General features: G+C 36.2%; 2 protein-coding genes across 2 annotated transcripts; one reads left to right on the top strand and one right to left on the bottom strand.

Annotated features, from left to right (window-relative positions):
* Nucleotides 1-6149: 6149 nt before the first annotated feature.
* LOC131617421 (cinnamoyl-CoA reductase 2-like) lies at nt 6150-8880 on the bottom strand. Its single transcript, XM_058888709.1, has 6 exons — nt 8677-8880; nt 8419-8591; nt 8162-8347; nt 6908-7070; nt 6638-6824; nt 6150-6449 (listed from the first exon to the last, which is right to left on the bottom strand). Exons 1-6 carry the CDS (start codon nt 8783-8785, stop codon nt 6305-6307), a joined length of 963 nt encoding a protein of 320 aa, XP_058744692.1. The 5' UTR covers nt 8786-8880; the 3' UTR covers nt 6150-6304.
* Nucleotides 8881-14996: 6116 nt separating this feature from the next.
* On the top strand, nt 14997-18036 carry LOC131620772 (serine carboxypeptidase-like 42). Its single transcript, XM_058891931.1, has 10 exons — nt 14997-15317; nt 15607-15714; nt 15941-16033; nt 16142-16234; nt 16337-16422; nt 16551-16829; nt 16932-17065; nt 17163-17255; nt 17361-17478; nt 17629-18036. The coding sequence occupies exons 1-10, from the start codon at nt 15065-15067 to the stop codon at nt 17791-17793; spliced, it is 1422 nt and encodes a 473-aa protein (XP_058747914.1). The 5' UTR covers nt 14997-15064; the 3' UTR covers nt 17794-18036.
* The last annotated feature ends 1195 nt before the right edge of the window (nt 18037-19231 follow it).

Genomic DNA, 19231 nt, shown 5'->3' with positions numbered 1-19231 from the left:
AGATCTTCTGGGTCAAAGCTTCTGAATGTTGATTTTGTGTATACTCTTTTAGACTTTTCCTGAAATGGAAAACGTGAATAATTAGAGTACCACATTGTCTTATACAAAATTCATATATAATGTTATCATCAAAACTAGAAATATTGATCAGAACATTTCATGTTCTAACAATTTGTTGCTATTGCAAGTCTACAAGTTGGAAATGTACAAGCCATACCCCGTTGTTGTCATGATCCTGGGAATCTTTGTCTACCACTTGTCTGTTCAAAGCCTCCGTGTTGCCATTCCTCCAAATTTAATAATATGAACTCGTAAAAAATTGTATCTCTTCTATAATTTTCAACCAATCATTCATCATACAAAAATAAATATATCTCATGTCATAATTTCATCAATAAGATTGGATAATAAATTATATATTATAGTAATTTGTTAAGGATTTAATTTATTGGAAATTTTATTATAGTGTATATATTCGAGTGCAAGTAATGTCTCAAAACGATATTTTTCGACTGAGATGTCTTTTATTCTAAAGCTATTTTTATAGTCATTCTTCCCTCGATTGGCCATTTTTATAACTAATAAAATCAAAGGAGAAAAATCTTATATGAACCAACTTGACATTAATGATTATTTCAAAACCAGCCTATGTAAGATATGAACTCTACCCTTAAAGATTATAATTTTAACCCCTATATTGAGCTAACACAATAAACATATATATATTTAACTTGGTGTTATGTTCAATTGAATTATGTAGAAAATTGTTTTAGTATTACCCACATTCAATATACTTAAATTTAATTTGTGTAAGATTTCAAATATTTTTGAAATAAAAAAGAATAATGTACTTAGGTAGAGTTTACAAATAGAAACGTACCTAAAAAAAACTATACAAAAAATTATTACCTATTCTACCCTGTATGCGCACAATGTATTGTTACTCGTTTTAATTTCTACAATTATATAAATTCATATGTATTTTATTTTAAAAAAATACATAACTAATAAACTAATAATAATTTTAATAAAAATATTTTTTTATAAAATTTCTCCACCAAATAATAATAAAAACATTTTTAAAGTTATTAAAATCTTAAAAACATAAGAAATTTTAAAATTAACACCTTTATCTTTGCAAGATATATGTGTCTGGATAAGGTTATTAAATATCCTTACATACTTATGCATATATAAACATTCATGCTCATGTGGATAAGGATTCAGGCATAGAGATATTTTCAAATTATTAGTTTGGACTCTAATAAAGAGACTTTTTCAAATTGTGGGTATGGAGTTTGTCAAACAAAACCAATGATGATGGTGATTTAGGCTTGTCAATAAGACTTTCAAGTTTGAGTTAAAGGTTATGGATCATAGGTGTCTTGTAACACCCTGGATTTCCGCTTACCCCGCAGGGCTTCCGGCCTACCAAGCATGTCACCAGCTTAATCAATAATCCCCCCTAGGTCCGCTTATCGGCTGCCCAGGAAATATTGTTTTTGCCTCCCGCAGGAATCGAACCACGTACCTAGGGGTTAAGTACGTATTCATAGCAATTCCTGCTACCAATTGACCATATGGTCAAGTGGTAGCAGGAATTGCTATGAATACGTACTTAACCCCTAGGTACGTGGTTCGATTCCTGCGGGAGGCAAAAACAATATTTCCTGGGCAGCCGATAAGCGGACCTAGGGGGGATTATTGATTAAGCTGGTGACATGCTTGGTAGGCCGGAAGCCCTGCGGGGTAAGCGGAAATCCAGGGTGTTACATTATGGTCAAGTGGTAGCAGGAATTGCTATGAATATGTACTTAACCCCTAGGTACATGGTTCGATTCCCGCGGGAGGCAAAAACTATATTTCCTGGGCAGCCGATAAGCGGACCTAGGGGGGATTATTGATTAAGCTGGTGACATGCTTGGTAGGCCGGAAGCCCCGCGGGGTAAGCGGAAATCCAGGGTGTTACATTGGTCAATTGGTAGCAGGAATTGCTATGAATACGTACTTAACCCCTAGGTACGTGGTTCGATTCCTGCGGGAGGCAAAAACAATATTTCCTGGGCAGCCGATAAGCGGACCTAGGGGGGATTATTGATTAAGCTGGTGACATGCTTGGTAGGCCGGAAGCCCTGCGGGGTAAGCGGAAATCCAGGGTGTTACATGTCTTGCTATTGCGGCAAGTCGAGAAGTGTGGTTGTGGCACTATCATCTCAGGCATTTCAATTTTTGAGATCTTAATGCATTGCAATGAACAGAATGGTAACCGAGTTGCCATTCATCAATATACCAGCTGAAATTTATGAAGACTGTATGCAAGCGAAGTAACACAAGGGTAAATTCAGCAAGGATGCAGGTTGTAGAACTAAGCATCGCCTTGAGGTGGTGTATTACAATGTGTGTGGGTCGATGCAAGTTAATTCGTTTGGTGGCAATAGGTATTTTTCACTTTTATCGACTATTATACTAGAAAGCTATGGAAATACCTAATCAAGAGAAAGGATGAGATATTAAAAGTGTTTAAGAAGTTCAAGTCCATGGTTGAGCGGCAAAGCGGTCGACAGCTCAAAGTTCTCAAAATGGATAATGGAGGCGAGTATGTCTCAAATAACTTTGGGAAGTTTTGTGATGAAGAGGAGATAGTGCATGAGGTAGTACTTCCTTATACATCGAACCAAAATGGTGTTTTTGAGAGAAATAATTGATCGATTATGAACATGGTGAGAAACATGTTAAAGGGAAAGAACTTGCCAAAAGAGTTGTGGGGAGAAGTGTTATTCACAACTGCCTATTTGTTGAATAAGTGTTCTTCAAAGAAGCTTGAGAATATAACATCAGAAGCGGCATGGTCTGGATTTAAAGTGAATCTGAACTATTTGAGAGTTTTTTGGTTTCGTGGCGTATCGACATTTTTGGGTCAACTTAGAAAGAAGTTGGATGACAAAGAGGAGATGGTGATACTTGTATGGTGTCACCCTACTGGGGGTTACAAGTTGTTTGATACTAAAAACAAGAGGATTGTCATCAGCTGGGACGTCGTATTCGATGAATTGAAGGAAGTAGAGCAAGTGTTAATCGGTTACAGCCAGACGTTAACCGGTTACATGTAGGCGTTAGCCGGTTACCGGAAATTGTTAATAGGTTAAAGCTTTGAATTTCTAGATTTTAAAGAAACAGAAAGTGCATAACGCGATGTGTCAAAGCCAGAACTAATGAAAATGTGAGACAAACCACAAGGCAAAGATATTTTCCTCAAAGACTCCGAGATTGTGAGATATTTCACGACAACAAAACCAATGATGATGGTGATTAGGCCATTTTGCACTTATGGCCGAATCTGAACCCATTAAGACGGAAGAAGGCTTTGAGTGGTTCCAAGTGGATTTGTGCTATAAAGGAGAAGCTGGAATCAATTGAGAAAACTAGTACTTGGGAGTTTGTTAATCTACTGGAAGGAAATAAGTTGATTGGTGTAAGATGGATTTATAAGGTGAAGATAAATCTCATAGATGAAATAATCAAGCATGAGGCTCAATTAGTTGCAAAGATATTTTTGCAAAATAAAAGGTATAGAGTTTGAAGAGGTATTTGCAACGGTTGCTAGGATTGAAATTGTACATATTTGGAGCATTTAGGCTGATCAGGCAAGCCAGAACAAAAGTAGAAGGACATGATCAGTCATGATCTACATCCCAGAATGAATTCTCGACCCGGTTTGGGATCCTCAGTCGGCCAAGGCAGTTGTCACGGACCAGAGGATGCAATCATAAACGAGTGCAGAGATGTCCAGCCCGGGACCCCGTAATCGTCGTCTACGCATCAATAGTCTTCACCGTTATGGAAGTTACAACTCTTTAAGAGACAGACGGCAGAAGTTATGACAGTTCACTCATTTATGGAGGGAATCCAAGGTTCCTCCATTTATGAGGGTGATTAAGGCTCCAGCAGCTATAAATAGGGTTCACAACCGAGGGATAAGCAAGCCACATATTTTCTTGAGCTCGCATCAGCTGTGCTGCTCAAATCCCCACAGCTAACACCACAAACTCCTGTGCGACCTCGCCGAAATCTTCCTCCGGAAGGTAATCAAAAGTGTTCTACAAGAACATTTGGCGCCCACTATGGGGGCCTAGGTAAAACTTTCCCAAGCCACATACCATTTGACATACCTTCAACACCGAAAAATCCAGACACCACCATGGATGAAACTGCCTTATCTAGCATCGCTCACTTGCTAAATATGGCAGAGGCGTTAAAACAGCAAAATGAGTCACTACAAGGCTTTGTGCAATTCCTGCAGTCACAAATGCCCAAGGAGAGTGGGTTCACGCACGAATCACCTTATTTCTAATCTCTGTCGAACGCCGTGTGGGCTGAGGGGATCCCGAAAGATTTTAAACTCCTAGCTCTGCCCGTCTTCGACGACACAACAGATCTTGGGCTACACATCCGAGTCATGTACGATCAAGCCTCATCACTCAGGGCTACTAATACTCTCAAATATGTCCTGATGCTGGGAACGTTCAAAGGGTAAGCACTGGATTGGTACATGGGACTCCCGAAAGCTTCCGTCTCAGGATATTCCAACCTAGTTTGGAAGATGAGTCAATCTTTTCCAATACACAAACAGTGGGAAGCACCCGCCAACACCCCATTCAATAATAGCTTGGGGCTTACAGGGCATGCTCGAGAATATCGTGCCTCTTTCAACGAAAGGGCCGTTCACAGCGCCGGGGCTCCCTAGGATAGGACTCAGGTCGGCGGCTCGAAAGGGCCATCAACTAAAATACCAAATGATTTCGCGAAGGAGCCAATAGACCTTTTCTGTTATAGCGTTTTAGAGGAGGAAAACAGCAAAGAAAGGTATCACCCCAACATCCCAAGGAGTCCCCCCAAGCCATACAGAAATGCACCTCGGAGGGAAAAGCAACCTTTCACACAACGACAAGATACGCGGGAAAGAAGCCTGGCACATCGAGGAAGAAGAGAACGACCTTTCACCATTCTCAATTCAAAAAGGTCAGACATACTGTGAGAGGTTGATCGCTTGGGTCTTGTAATCAGACCACCCCGGGCTCGCAAGGCGACGACGACCAGTGGGAAAGAACCATGGTGCTCTTTTCACCATGTAGGAGGTTACCATATTGAGGACTGTATACAACTCAAGAACGAGATAGAAACCCTAATTCAGCGTGGTAAGTTGTCAACTTATGTAAGCGACGCCTTCTCGTCATCTGCAGGTAAGAAGAGTCTGGCGCGGTTGAGAGCAACGAAGAGGAGGTTGTACGCTGAAGAAATCAAGAAACCCCGAGAAGGATATTCAAAGGAATCACTCTCCGGCACGCCTTAAGGGGAGCCGGGAAACCATGGGGGATGAAAGATATTTTGAAATCGAAGACTTAAAAATTAATTTTTAAAATAGAGCATCAAAACTTCATTTAAAAAAAATAGATGACCAAATATATATTTAAACCTTACTAAAAAACGGATAAAGATCACATCCAAAAACTTGCACGAGATTAATAGGGTTGTTAATGAACTGAACCGAACTGAACTATAGTAAAAATTTACTCGAAGTGAATTGAACCGTATAAAGATCACATCCTAAAACCTGCACGGGATTAATAGGACTATTAGTGAACTAAACCAAACTATAGTAAAAGTTTACTCAAACTGACTGAACCATTTTAATTTACTCATAACCGAACCAAACTAAAATTGTTGATTTAGTATACCGTTTCAAAATTCTAAATGGTACCGAGCCGTTAGAACACAATTTTTCCTGTACCAAATCATTTATTGAAAAACCAAACAGTTAAACCATTTTTCAAAAATCTATAAAAATAAAAAATTAATAGTTTTTATTCAATTCGATTTCAGTTTGATTTTAGAACTGCTTATGCAATATAGTTTGGTTCACTAGTCAAACATAACGGTTTGATTATTTTAACCTCAGTTGAATTCGGTTCAGCGATTCAATTTATGGTTTTTTTTAAAAGCCCTAGTGATTAATGAGAAACTAAGGTAGGTTTTGGTCTTGCTCATATTCCTATATATAATATGGTTATTTTTTAATCATTTAAATCCTACCATGCTTAATTTAATGCAAGAAGAAATATTCAGAAAAATGATAAAATTGCACATGATGATAACTGAAAGTCTTATTTCTCTCTATTTACCTCATTATTTAAAACCAGAATGACAATGATAAATATTCAAAGTTAAGCGACACTTTGCATACAAACATTGAAAACATATTATACAAACTCAACTGATAGCATAACCACTCATAAAGTAACATCATTCAAGAAATGGATCCTTTGTTCTTCAAACTCTCTACAGCATCCTTGATAATTTGCTCCATTGGAATGAATTCTAAACCCAAATCCATGAGCTTCTTTGATCCATCCTTTGCTCTCAACAATCCGGGTTGCGTATCTTGTTTTATCCTATTAATACAAACGAAGTGACACAATATGAGCAAAAATTGAGTTACATCAACCTTAAATGTGGGAGGCATTGCGAATATAGCCTCTAATTATATTAAAATTACGAAAACATTTCGAAGTGTATCTTTTGTTAGTGACTTTATGAACCAAATTAACGAATGGAAGATATAATTGATGATCAAACTAACCTAGGCACATTGTATTCTGGATAAAGTTCAGCAACTTTTGCCGCAAAGTCACCGTAGTGAGAAATAGCTTCAACACACAAATGTCTGCCAGTAGCTTCCTTGTTTTCGTATACCAAAATATGTGCCAATGCTACATCTTTGAAGTGGACCAATCCCATAAAATAATCTTCATATGTTTCAGTGCAACCTTTAGCAAAACAAAGAGAAATCACGGTTCAAAAGAAGTCGAACAAGTACCTTCAAGAAGTTTATCAAACTAGACTATGTTACCTTCAAGAAGTCGAACAAGCATGAGCATGCTTGCATTAATCCTTGGTGGAATAACAGGGCCCATCACAGTACCGGGATTCACCACAACAACATCCAAACCATTTTCTTTGGAAAAATCCCAAGCGGCTTTCTCTGCCAGTGTCTTGGACAATGGATACCACAACTGTTTCACAACATTCCAAAATAGACATAGACAATGTCACACACAGACAGTTAGTATTCGGGAAAAATCCACACCTACCTAAGATCTTAGAAAGAACAAACAGGCCACAAATGAACCAATACACACAGGAACTAATGTAATTCGTCCCTATCTCAAAGAAGTGATCTCATATACTCTTCTCTTGATTTTGGATTGAGATGCTTCAACATTGCATAAAACCCGTATTCATAGAAGGGGAGAGTAGCTTTATTCATGAATGATATAGTAGGTTTATCACATATTTTCAAAAAGCTTCACCTAATGAGAGTTTTCAAGATTTTAGATATAGCTTTCCAACTCTTCAAATATATCTCATGAATTTTCACCATTTACATTAATACTATTTTTGGAATTCTAATTGATTCCCCCGCAATTAGATCTCTATTTTTCAAAAGAAATAAAATACTACATTACTAAAGGATCAAGATTCTCTTCTCTCTGGATATCTTGATTCCTGAAATCAAGCAATTAGCATATCAATGACTGTTGAATCAATACTGGACTGTCCGAATGTCTAGCCCGGTATTTTATAAAAGAAAAACATAATCAAAATATCATATTAGCAAACTGTCGAACAGTAATCCAATAGTCACCAATGTGCCAACTGCGTGAATGCAGACATATCTCAACGGTAGCGAATCCATTTTCATTACATTTTCGGGCTGGCCAAAAAAGTCTCACATTGCTGCTTGAGAATCGAGGCTAAGGCTGATTTATATACATCTCTCACACACCTCAACCCAACAAGATGCATTTTCTAAAAGACAGTCAAGACAGATCTCACACCCAAAGCGAACAATAACTCGTAGCCAAAGTAGCGCAGACTTGAAGACTTGAAGTTGACTGAAACATTCGTGCACGCCCCTTAGCCTCGACTGGCCTCATGAGGGATCTCACACCCAAAACAGACAATATCTTGTGGCCGCAGTGGCGTGGACTTGAGGTTGCCCGAAACATTAACGCGTGCCCCTAAGCCTTGACTGGGGCCTTTTCTAAAGATCAAAACTGTAAGGATACCCTCAAAAACACAAACAAGAAAACAGTGAACAAACCTCTTTATTCTTGCAGTATTCAGTATCAGTCCAACAATCCTCTCTCTTGACAACATCAGAAGGCCAATCAGGACTAGGAGTAATCGCCGAGATAGACGACGTGATAACCACGCGCTTCACCCCTGATTCCTTAGCCGCAGTAAGAACATTCACAGTCCCTTTAACTGCAGGATCCAGAAGCTCCTTCTACAAAAACAAACCCAACAACTTCAAAACCAAAACTGAAACACTCTAAATTCTTAAAGAGATAATAATACCTGAGGATCATGAACTTTATCAACAATGCACGGCGAAGCGAGGTGAAAAACACCATCGCAACCGTGTACAGCAGCGAGGACTGTGTCGTAGTTGAGAAGATCGATCTGGAAGAGACGGAGGTTGGTTTGGGCTCCTTCGAGAGCTTCTAGATGCTTCGTCTCGTTCTCATCGTCTGTTATTTTGGGAAGAAAGGGGAAATGAGTTAGAACTTTGAGGAAGAGAGTGTAATCGAAGGAGAAAGAGTGTGTGAAGGTAACTGAGATTTTGGACGGTGGCGTGAACGGTGTAGCCGCGGTGGAGAAGGAGATGGACGAGCCAGGAACCGATGCATCCGCTGCCGCCGGTGACGCAAACTAGCTTCGACATGTTGATCTAGAGAATAGAGAAGTGGAGTTGGAACTTGAAATGGAACTGTTGAGTTTGCTAATGCCAAATCCAGCAGCACGTGTTAAAAAAAAAAACATCTATCTAATAGTAACACAAACGATGACATGTAACCATTGTTTTTTGTTTTGCCATGTTACACAATTTTTAACACAGTATACTCATGTGTCTCTCCATATTGCATTTGTCACTGAGCTTTTACAATTAAAGAACTCAGTTTATTTGAGAATATATTACCTCATCTACGCGTTTTCTTATGCATCATACGAAATTTACTGTTTAGGGTTTAGGGTTTTTTTGTTTAAATTTTATTTTGTTCCGTAAATATAGTTTACAAAAGCATTTTATGTTATATTCACGTCAGATTTTTCTGGTCCCCCATTCTTCACATTTCTCATTTCAAAACTCTCAAACTCTCTCAATCTCAAAAAATAAACTTTCATCGAAGTTGTTTTTTTTTTCTCTCGAGTTCGGCCGTTAACGTCAACATCAACGATCAACCCATTCCAAAAATTTCAAAACTCAATTTAATCGGTAAATTTTTGAGTTTCCGAGTTATTTTAGAGTATTTTCCGTAATATATTTTGAATAGATTTTTAAGGTGTAGAAATCATTAGTTACTTTTTAAACATAGTTTAGAGACAATGTAGGTATTGTTTGATGTGTAAAACGGACGATCAAGTCATCAAAATGGGGTTTTTAACCCTCTGCAATAGTGACCGGACGTTATTTTTGCGTTTTAGAGGTTTCAGAACGTTCTTTAGATGCATTTACGGAACAAATGAAACGTTAGGTCGTTATGTAGATGCACCTACGGAAGAAATCTAATTTTTTGAAAGGTAAGGTTCTTCCGTAGATACATCTACGGAAGAGTTCCGCAGGTGCACATATGAAAGTAAATTTGTTTTTTTTCCCTTTTGTTGTTATAGCTAAATTGTATCTAACTCGGTTTTATTTGTAATACAATGCAGACATTATGGCCGACCATCGAGAAAGAATTATACGTGGGAGGGTTGCACATGTAACACCCTTCTAAACCCCCGCGGTAATTAATAATTAAATCAGAGTAACATGCAAACAAGGGCGTCACAATTAAAATAAATAATTATCATCCGTCGTTGTCATGCATTCACTAAGGAACATTTCATCATAACTCATAATTCATAATATATCATGTTGACACAGCGGAATAAATCATCAAAAATTAACATCACATCATCGATGCCACAATCCTCAAAATCAATTAAAACAGAATAGAGTTATTCAATTAAACTCGAAACATTTCGTCCCCCAGTGTTACAATATCAGAGCATGACATCTGACGCTAACTAAACGAAAACTCGTGAGCTAATCCTCACCAAGTCGAAGCCGTTATCCTCAATCTGAAAAATATAGTGTAAGGGTGAGTCTCATTCGCAATTAACAAATATTATTGCATTATAAATAACAACACATCAATAGTTATATTATTCACCCAATCCATCTATATTCAGATAATCCATCATCACACAAAACACACAATACCAATCATAACAATGAAGTACATTAAGTCATGTTATCAAATTCATGCATATGAATGCAACTGACTCTATGCATGTGGTACCAAACATCATCAATGGGAATAACCCACCGACCGATCCAACATCGTCAAGATACGGCCCTGCCAGCACAAATTCCACACAATGGGAATTATGTCATTCACTAAATCCCCTCATCATTAGGATTCAGCCCTCAACAAATGACTGTGAATGAATGCAACATACACAACATACTTATATCATCATCATCATCATTAAGTATGTTCATATGTACGTTAGCATCATTCAATAATAAGAATATACATGTATTCACATCATTCAACACATATCATATTGTCACATCTCCTCATATATGTCAATAATATATCATCCATCGAACAAAAAAAGTATTCACATCATACTCATATCATCACATGAAATATCTCATAAGCTCCATCACACAATCAAACAAATCATCATACGAATCATGTTTAAAACATAGCATGTATTGTTACATCTCATCACATATATGTACAATACATCATTCATCAAGCAATAAAATCATGATTCAAAATTAATTGAAGATTACACCTCATTTCATCATTTAAACACATAGGTTATCTCATAAGGTTCATCATACTCGAAACGGCACAAAAAACGGACATACAGTTTGAAAGTTACGCATCATTGAACTTTTCAGAAAAATCACAAAAACAGGAAATTTAACACACAGCAGCCATACGCGTATGACACCTCCCATACGCGTATCACCAATTCTCATACGCGTATCAGCCACCCCATACGCATATCAACAGAACTGATTTCCCACTAAGATTTCCCATAAGCGTATCAACACACTCATACGCGTATGGCCTCATCTCATACGCGTATGACTCCATTCCATACGCAAAACACCAGTATTTCTCCAAAAATCTACAATTCTCATCAGTCCGTTTCTCACTCGTTTTCACTCATAACAGGCTGCGATTTGGGTCCCAACACAACACTTAAACATGTTTTAACTCATAGGATTCATTCAACTTCATTAATCTACTATCCTATATTAGTTTTATACATCCAAGACCCAATTTCTCATCAATCAATTAGAACTCATATGTTCAGATTTGGTTTTCTAGGAAGAACAATCACAACACAGCAATTGATACAATACCCACAACATAAACATCAATTAACATACAATTCTATATAGAATTCACAGAGGTATTCATCAATTATTCAACTTCTATTAAAATTATCCCAAAACCTAACTCTGACATATGATTAAATTGACCCAAACAATATCCCTAATCATGCCCTATCACTCATAACACGATAAGAGATGGTAATTGGAAGATTCTCCCCTTACCTTAGCCAAGTTCTTGATTTGGTCCTCATCCTCTTTGGTTCCTCTTTCACGTTCTTCAGTTCTCTCCTTCAGCTTCTCTTTTCACGTTCTAACTCATTTTTCCTTATTTTCCTTTATTTTATGAAAACATAAAATAAATTAGTAATGGGCTTAACCACTTAACACCCCCTCATTACTAAATATCACACTTGGCCCATAGACCAATATTCCATAATTTCTCCAAATAGTTCAACGAAAATACTAAATGATTCTAAATAATAATTTAATTTCCGATTAAATTAAAATTAGAAAATATGGGGTGTTACAGCACAGCGTGCCTCCGTGTAGTGTGAACGGATGCAGGTAGTGTCACAGATGACTGGTGGAGTTGTCGTTCCAGCAGATGTACCTACTACACCCGTTCCAGCATGGTCTTCTCCATTTGTTCCAGTTGAGGGGTTTTCCACATCTACTACCTCATCCCAGAAGCCTCGGGATGATGGTAAGGGTTCCTTAGAGACGCCCTACGCCCGCAGACGTCGCCAAGGAAGTTCTTCTACTCATGTGCTAGTGACGGTCGATGTTGGTTCTCCGGTGCCACCTCCTGAGCTGCACGAGGAGGCTGATGCGGCTGAGTGGCATGTCTTCTATCCGGAGGGTCCTATAGATGTATCCCTTTTGACATGGTATGCAAATCATTCAGACAGACATAGAGCTTAGTGGATCATCCACCAAGTGATCCAAACAACTCATCAACACCATAATGGATGGTCATAAACAAACTAGTTAGCATAGCTACCCCCAAAGTATTTATCATGTGTAATTGAGAACCAGTAGACTCTATATGCTCTCATACTAGTTTGTGGTGAACCATTTAACACCTTATGTACCATGTTCCAACTTGTTGTTTGACTTAAGCAAGTGATAATATATGAACTTTCATTAGAATTGGAATAGTTAACATCTTGCACCCTAAAATGAAGGCTTCTATATTCAAACCAATAACCAATATGCCATATTTCTAGACTCATTCAATAAATGAATTCATATAATGAATGCATTCAATTCTCATAAGAGTTGAAGAGATGTTGCTCTGTCATACTAATCATATTGATCTCAATGGTATATTTAAAGCAACATGTAACAAGCAGAAAAACTAGTGTAATTGAATTGGGTGATACCCTTAACAACTTTATCTTAATAAATATCTTTAAACCCTTATATTTCTTAATCTTATGGTGCTCCAACAATATGACATTCCAAATGACCAGTTTTCATACTCCACCTATGTCAAAAAGCTTGCATGTCATATCCATTAACCCACCCAAAGAAAACACATTTATCAAAGTGTGTTGAATAACTAACAAACATAATTCATGTTGTGTGATAGGTTCAAGTAACACTGACCCATACTTAAAATCTCTTGCTCTAGTAAATTCACTTAATACAATTGAAAAGCTAAAGGTATCAGGGAAAGTATTGTGAATTGGAATAATTACCTTGACCTTAGAATGACCATGTGCACCTTCGTTAAGAATTCTTGAAATAGCCGCCACATTGTTGTACTCAAGATGGTGATACTCTTCTCAATGGCAATTATATAGCTCCAATCTATTTGTTAGGGTAAGGGTGACTCGATCACTGACAGAGTCACTCTTATAAACAAAAATTTCTTCTGTCGTGATCCATAGTAGTAAAATGATTGTTGCATCCTTTTAATTAAAAAAGTGGCGTAAAAACTTCGTCAGGCGGTTTCAGATCTATATGAATTTCATCGCTACTAAAATAACAATGATTGAGGTGGTAAATGCGACGAACTCCAATATTGAAAAAGACATTGTTAGAACCATCTGCTACCCACCTCGGTGAGTTGAGATTCATGAAAAACATAGAAACAATATCCTTCAATTGATCTCTGACATATGAAGATAAATCGAAAATAATGTTAGCTTTGAACTCTTCGAATTCTGATTTCACAATATCAACATTGTCGACAAGGAGCTCTGAATCAATGTTGGATGCGGTTGAGATCAGAACGAGGGTTTGAGTTGCAATCAAATTTTGAAATTAGTTGTTGCTTCAAATTTGGTAATGATTTTGAACCCTTTCACTAACAACTTGAGATTCAGCAACAAAATCTTCATGGGAGGAAGTTTTCTTGATGAAATTCATTGAATCCAAATCTGGCTCCTCCTCTTCTTCTATCGGTAAAAAAATTTGCCATTCGGGTTTAAAATTCCAGAGAAACACAGTGGTGAATGCATCCCAAGTTGTTGGTGGTTGACATTGAGACAGTCATTTCGACCGTTGAAGAGCGCATCCTCGAAATGATGTAATAACTTTTACCACTTTTAATGTTTCTCGTGTTCTTTGCTCTTTGAAAATTGTCTCAATGCAAAGAACTCACCAATAGGCATCTTCTTCTCCATCAAACGTAGAAATTATCATCTAATCTGATTTGGGGGAGAATGAGATCGAAAATGAAAGCACCAATTATTAGGATGCTAAAATAAGAACCCTAACACACTGATAAAAACTATAATTATAAAGAGAAACTAAGAAAATAAAGACTTTTAATTCATGATCTTGTAATCTTTTTAAAAAAAATAGTAATTGAATTAATATATATATATATATATATATATATATATATATATATATATATATATATATATATATAATATAAAATACATATATCTAATTGATTTTTAAAATTATAAATAATATAGAAATTATAAAGTTAAAAGAATAAATAATAAAATATAAAGTAGTTTAACAACTATTACTAAATGAATCTCTTTTAAACATATTTTTCTGATTTTATTCCTAAAAATATTACTTTTAAAATTCATTTAATAAATAATGTATGTGCACACTATATAAACCAAATACATTATTGATTCAATTACTTTAAGAAAAATAATGTTTTTTCTTATAGATAAGAAGATTAGAGAGAATCCTTTATAAACTGGAAACAAAAAAATGCCATCCATAAACCGAGTCTAAAAGGAAAATGACAGACACTTGAAGCGTGGCGATTAAACACACGCAATAGAAAAGTAAACAATGATGATGTCTCTGTCAAAACAACAAGAAACGTTGGAACTAAATGACTTGTATCAGTAACGGCAAAATTTTCAATTTAATAATATTTAAATAAAAACTAACTTCCAAATTCATTCTCATTGACTATTGACCATAAAATAATCCTTCCTAATAAATTAAAAGGAAATTTTGATTTTTAGTTTAATGAAATAATTAATTTATTAGATCTATATATACTAGTATATATATATATATTTTTCCTATTTATTATTTTATCCAACATTCACATTTATTATTTCAAATTTGGTACCTTTATATAGAGTGTGGGTATCTTGTGAGGGAATAACAATAACAATGACAATGAGAAAGTGTTGGTTGGTTGGTGCATTGATAGTTGCGAATCTGATCTATGGAACTTTACTGGTAGTAGAAGGTTACCCTAGTGAGGATCTTGTTGTGAAGCTTCCTGGACAACCTGAAGTTGAATTCAGTCAATATGCTGGTTATGTTGATATTGATGTCAAACATGGCAGAAGCCTCTTTTACTATTTTGTTGAAGCTGATCATGAACCTAACAAAAAATCTCTCACTCTTTGGCTCAATGGAGGTTATAATACTTTTTGTTTTTGTGGTTTTGATTTTTACATCTTGTTTGTTATCTTTTTGTGAAAAGCATATGTGGTTGTCATTTCTTTGTGTTGTATTGTCCCTACCAATTTAGGTTTTGCTTGTTTTCTTGACAAGAACAGAATCTAAGGATAAAAATGTAGAATGAATCTGGCCTTTTTTTAACAGAATTCACTTTATGCAAAAGATGAGACACTTTTTCAATTTTTATATATTTGTTAGAATGGTTACATCAAATTCAAAGTAAGTGGTTTTGTTTATTTTTTTAGGTCCGGGGTGTTCTTCCATTGGAGGAGGTGCTTTTACTGAATTGGGTCCCTTTTATCCTACCGGCGATGGACGCGGTTTACGCAAGAATTCAATGTCTTGGAATAGAGGTATATGAGTTTGTGTTTTGATATTGGAGTAATTTGGGTGGTACACTGTAGCACTGACGCCTTTGAAAAAAGATGTGTCCAATACTTGTGATTACGTTCAATTTATTTATTTTTTCAAATCATTATTGGCGTCGAGTTGTCAATGCTGGTGTCGTGTCTGGTGTGTATACTTCATAGATTGTACATTGGTTCTTGATTATAGAATATGTGTATTCTTTTATCATAGCTTCGAATCTCCTCTTTTTGGAGTCTCCTGCTGGAGTTGGTTGGTCATACTCGAACACAACTTCCGATTACAACATCGGTGACGCCTCCACAGGTATTGAATCAAATCAAACTTTGTGTGAATATATTTGTGTAGTTATTATCTATGCGTTTTTTTGGTTTTACTAGATATGGACATGATTCTTTAATTTGTTTATGGCAGCCAATGATGCGCTTTTGTTCTTGCTTAACTGGTTAGAGAAGTTTCCTACCTACAAATCAAGAGATTTGTTTCTTACCGGAGAAAGCTATGCAGGTTTAACAAACTCAATAATCAGATTTTAGTTATAATAACTTATTTTGAAATTCGCAACAGTTGGTCTTTTGTTACAAAATATTCAATTTTAATGTTATTCAGGACATTACATACCTCAGTTAGCAAACGCTATTCTTGATTATAATGCTCGTTCAACCGGATACAAATTCAACTTGAAAGGAGTTGCTGTAAGATCCCATTCATATGATACCTTCATTATATTTTTTGTCACTTTTGGACATATTTCTGGCTATTGATTAACAAATTTTGGAAGTTAATTGAAATAATCTAACCTTTTGTTTCTGGACTTTTTTAGATTGGAAACCCACTGTTGAATCTGGATCGTGACGCGCAAGCAGTGTATGATTTCTTCTGGTCACACGGAATGATTTCTGATGAAGTTGGCCTTGCCATTACGAAAGATTGTGATTTTGATGATTATACCTTTGCATCTCCTCACAATGTATCTGAATCATGCAACAAAGCCATAGGTGAGGCTGATAAAATTGTCGGCGATTATATAAACAACTATGATGTGCTTCTCGATGTTTGTTATCCGGCCATCGTTGAACAAGAACTGAGATTGAAAAAGATGGTACTAGTACTTTTTAGCCTCTTCTGTTTTTTTTCTGGTGATGATACTTGTAACTTTGGATAAATTTAAAGACTAACTAATTCGGTTATTTCGTTAATGCAGGCGACTAAAATTAGTTTAGGTGTAGATGTCTGCATGAGTTACGAAAGACGTTTCTACTTCAACCTCCCTGAGGTTCAGAAGTCTCTCCATGCTAACCGTACCAATCTTCCATATCCATGGTCGATGTGCAGTGGGTAAGTATAAATTATAACACATACTTTGATATAACTATTATTCGTCGAATGTCTTGAAATCTTACTACTTACTATACACACTTTTTCTCTGTTGCAGTGTTTTAAATTACAGCGATGCAGATCCTAACACGAATATGCTTCCAACTCTTAAACGGATCGTTCAAAACCATATTCCAGTATGGGTTTTCAGGTGATTAATTTCAACAACCGAGACTCGTTGGCTATTTAATTTATACATTTCGATAGTAAGCTATGTTACATAATGCTAATTGTTTATGTGAAATTGTTATGATAGCGGAGACCAAGATTCTGTTGTGCCATTACTAGGTTCTCGAACACTCATTCGTGAGCTAGCCGATGACCTGAAATTCAATATTACAGTCCCATATGGAGCTTGGTTTCACAAAGGCCAGGTACTTTTTAATTTATTTTACGCTATTTAGCATGCTATAGCATTATAGCGTAGCAAAATTTGAACAAACAATTATTTTACACCGTCCGTGATTGACAACATTGGTTTCAATGAGTAAGACTTGATTCATGGCGTATATGTTTATGTGTAGGTTGGAGGTTGGGCAACTGAATATGGAAATCTGTTGACTTTCGCTACGGTTAGAGGAGCAGCACACATGGTACCATATGCACAACCTTCTAGAGCACTGCATCTATTCAGTTCGTTTGTGAATGGTAGGAGATTGCCAAACACGACTCGACCTTCAATCGATTAATGCGAACAAAAAAATGGGATGATGAGTCTGCCAACTATATATAACATGTGGGAATAGCAGATACTATATCATCCATTTGATTTTTTATAGATTTGAAGACTATGTTATAGCCTAAAAAGATGTGGTAATGAAAAAGAAAATAATTGAGGAGTGTTTTGTTTCTAGGCCATTAGCAATTTGTATGGAAATGATATTTAGATAGGTAAGTGGGAAAAGAAATGAAATGATTCCATTCTTTTTCTATTTTGAGTCTATTGATTCTCTGTATTGTCTGTTTATCATAGAAACCAAACAAATACAAATATAAGACGAGAAAGCTATAAGGCTAAAAAAAAAACAAACAGGCCACAACATGTCATTTCTAGGAAAACCATCCTCTAAGAACTGCACACCAAATAAGGATTAAGGTAGAGCTTAAGCTAGTTGAACCACCAACATCGGATCAAACACCACCAAAAAAGAGCTCATTCTTAGTGTAAGTTTTCTTTTTACTCGTGCTTGAAATTATACTAAGATTAAATGAAGTTTTTAGACTTTTTTCTACTCAATCTCGACCTTAAAAGATGATGTCCCTCCAAGATATGGCCCAATGGCAAATAGCCCGAAGGACCAAGATATTTGTGGCTGAAATGACGTCAAAGGAAAAATATCTTTTACTGGGCAAAATATTCTAGGACTTGGAGAGCAGATATAGACCCGCCCAAGAAAATATATGATTCAAGCAAGAAATGTAACAAGAATTGGCATATAACAAAATGAATTATATCTTTTCATCTGTCAACTTGGACGTCTTGATGAGAACTAAAGAATAAATGCTGGTGGAAACCTTAGTATGACCTCTACAAAAGGACTACAAACATCAAATCAATGTACGCAAATACATTTGTTAAAAAACTTTATACCTCTCATCTCTGACGTCTACTAACTTGAGCTTCGGAGTTGGTGCAGGTGCTCCCCCCTTTTTAAATCAACTAGGTGATCAAAAAGAGGCTTATCTTTAGATCGGTGACGACTAAAAGCTGACCATTTCGAGAAGAATTTTCCTCGTCAGAGGGAACATTAGCGTTGTCTGTGGAACGTAGGGGTGTCCGCGGTGCGGTTTGAACGGTTTTTACGCTAAAAGTCACCTGAACCGCAAGAGAAAAACACATGCGGTTCAATTTGGTTCGGTTGACTTTAAGAAATAAAACCGAACCAAACCAACCCAATCAAATGCGGATTGGGTTGGTTCGATTTTTTACTAGATTTTTATTGATTCATACATAAGACAACATAATTTTGTGTTTGATCATTCATACATGATCATAAAATAAGTTTATTGTTCAAATAAGTTTATAATTTGATGCATAAATATGAATTGCGTCTTATAATTTTATCTTATGTTTAATGGATAATATAAATGAAATTGTGTTCTTAAATAAATTTGAAGTACTATTAT

Source organism: Vicia villosa, linkage group LG7 (assembly GCF_029867415.1).
Source record: "Vicia villosa cultivar HV-30 ecotype Madison, WI linkage group LG7, Vvil1.0, whole genome shotgun sequence".
NCBI classification, from domain to species: domain Eukaryota; kingdom Viridiplantae; phylum Streptophyta; class Magnoliopsida; order Fabales; family Fabaceae; genus Vicia; species Vicia villosa.
The sequence above is the reverse complement of the archived record's forward strand: the minus strand, read 5'-3'. Positions and strand labels throughout refer to the sequence as shown.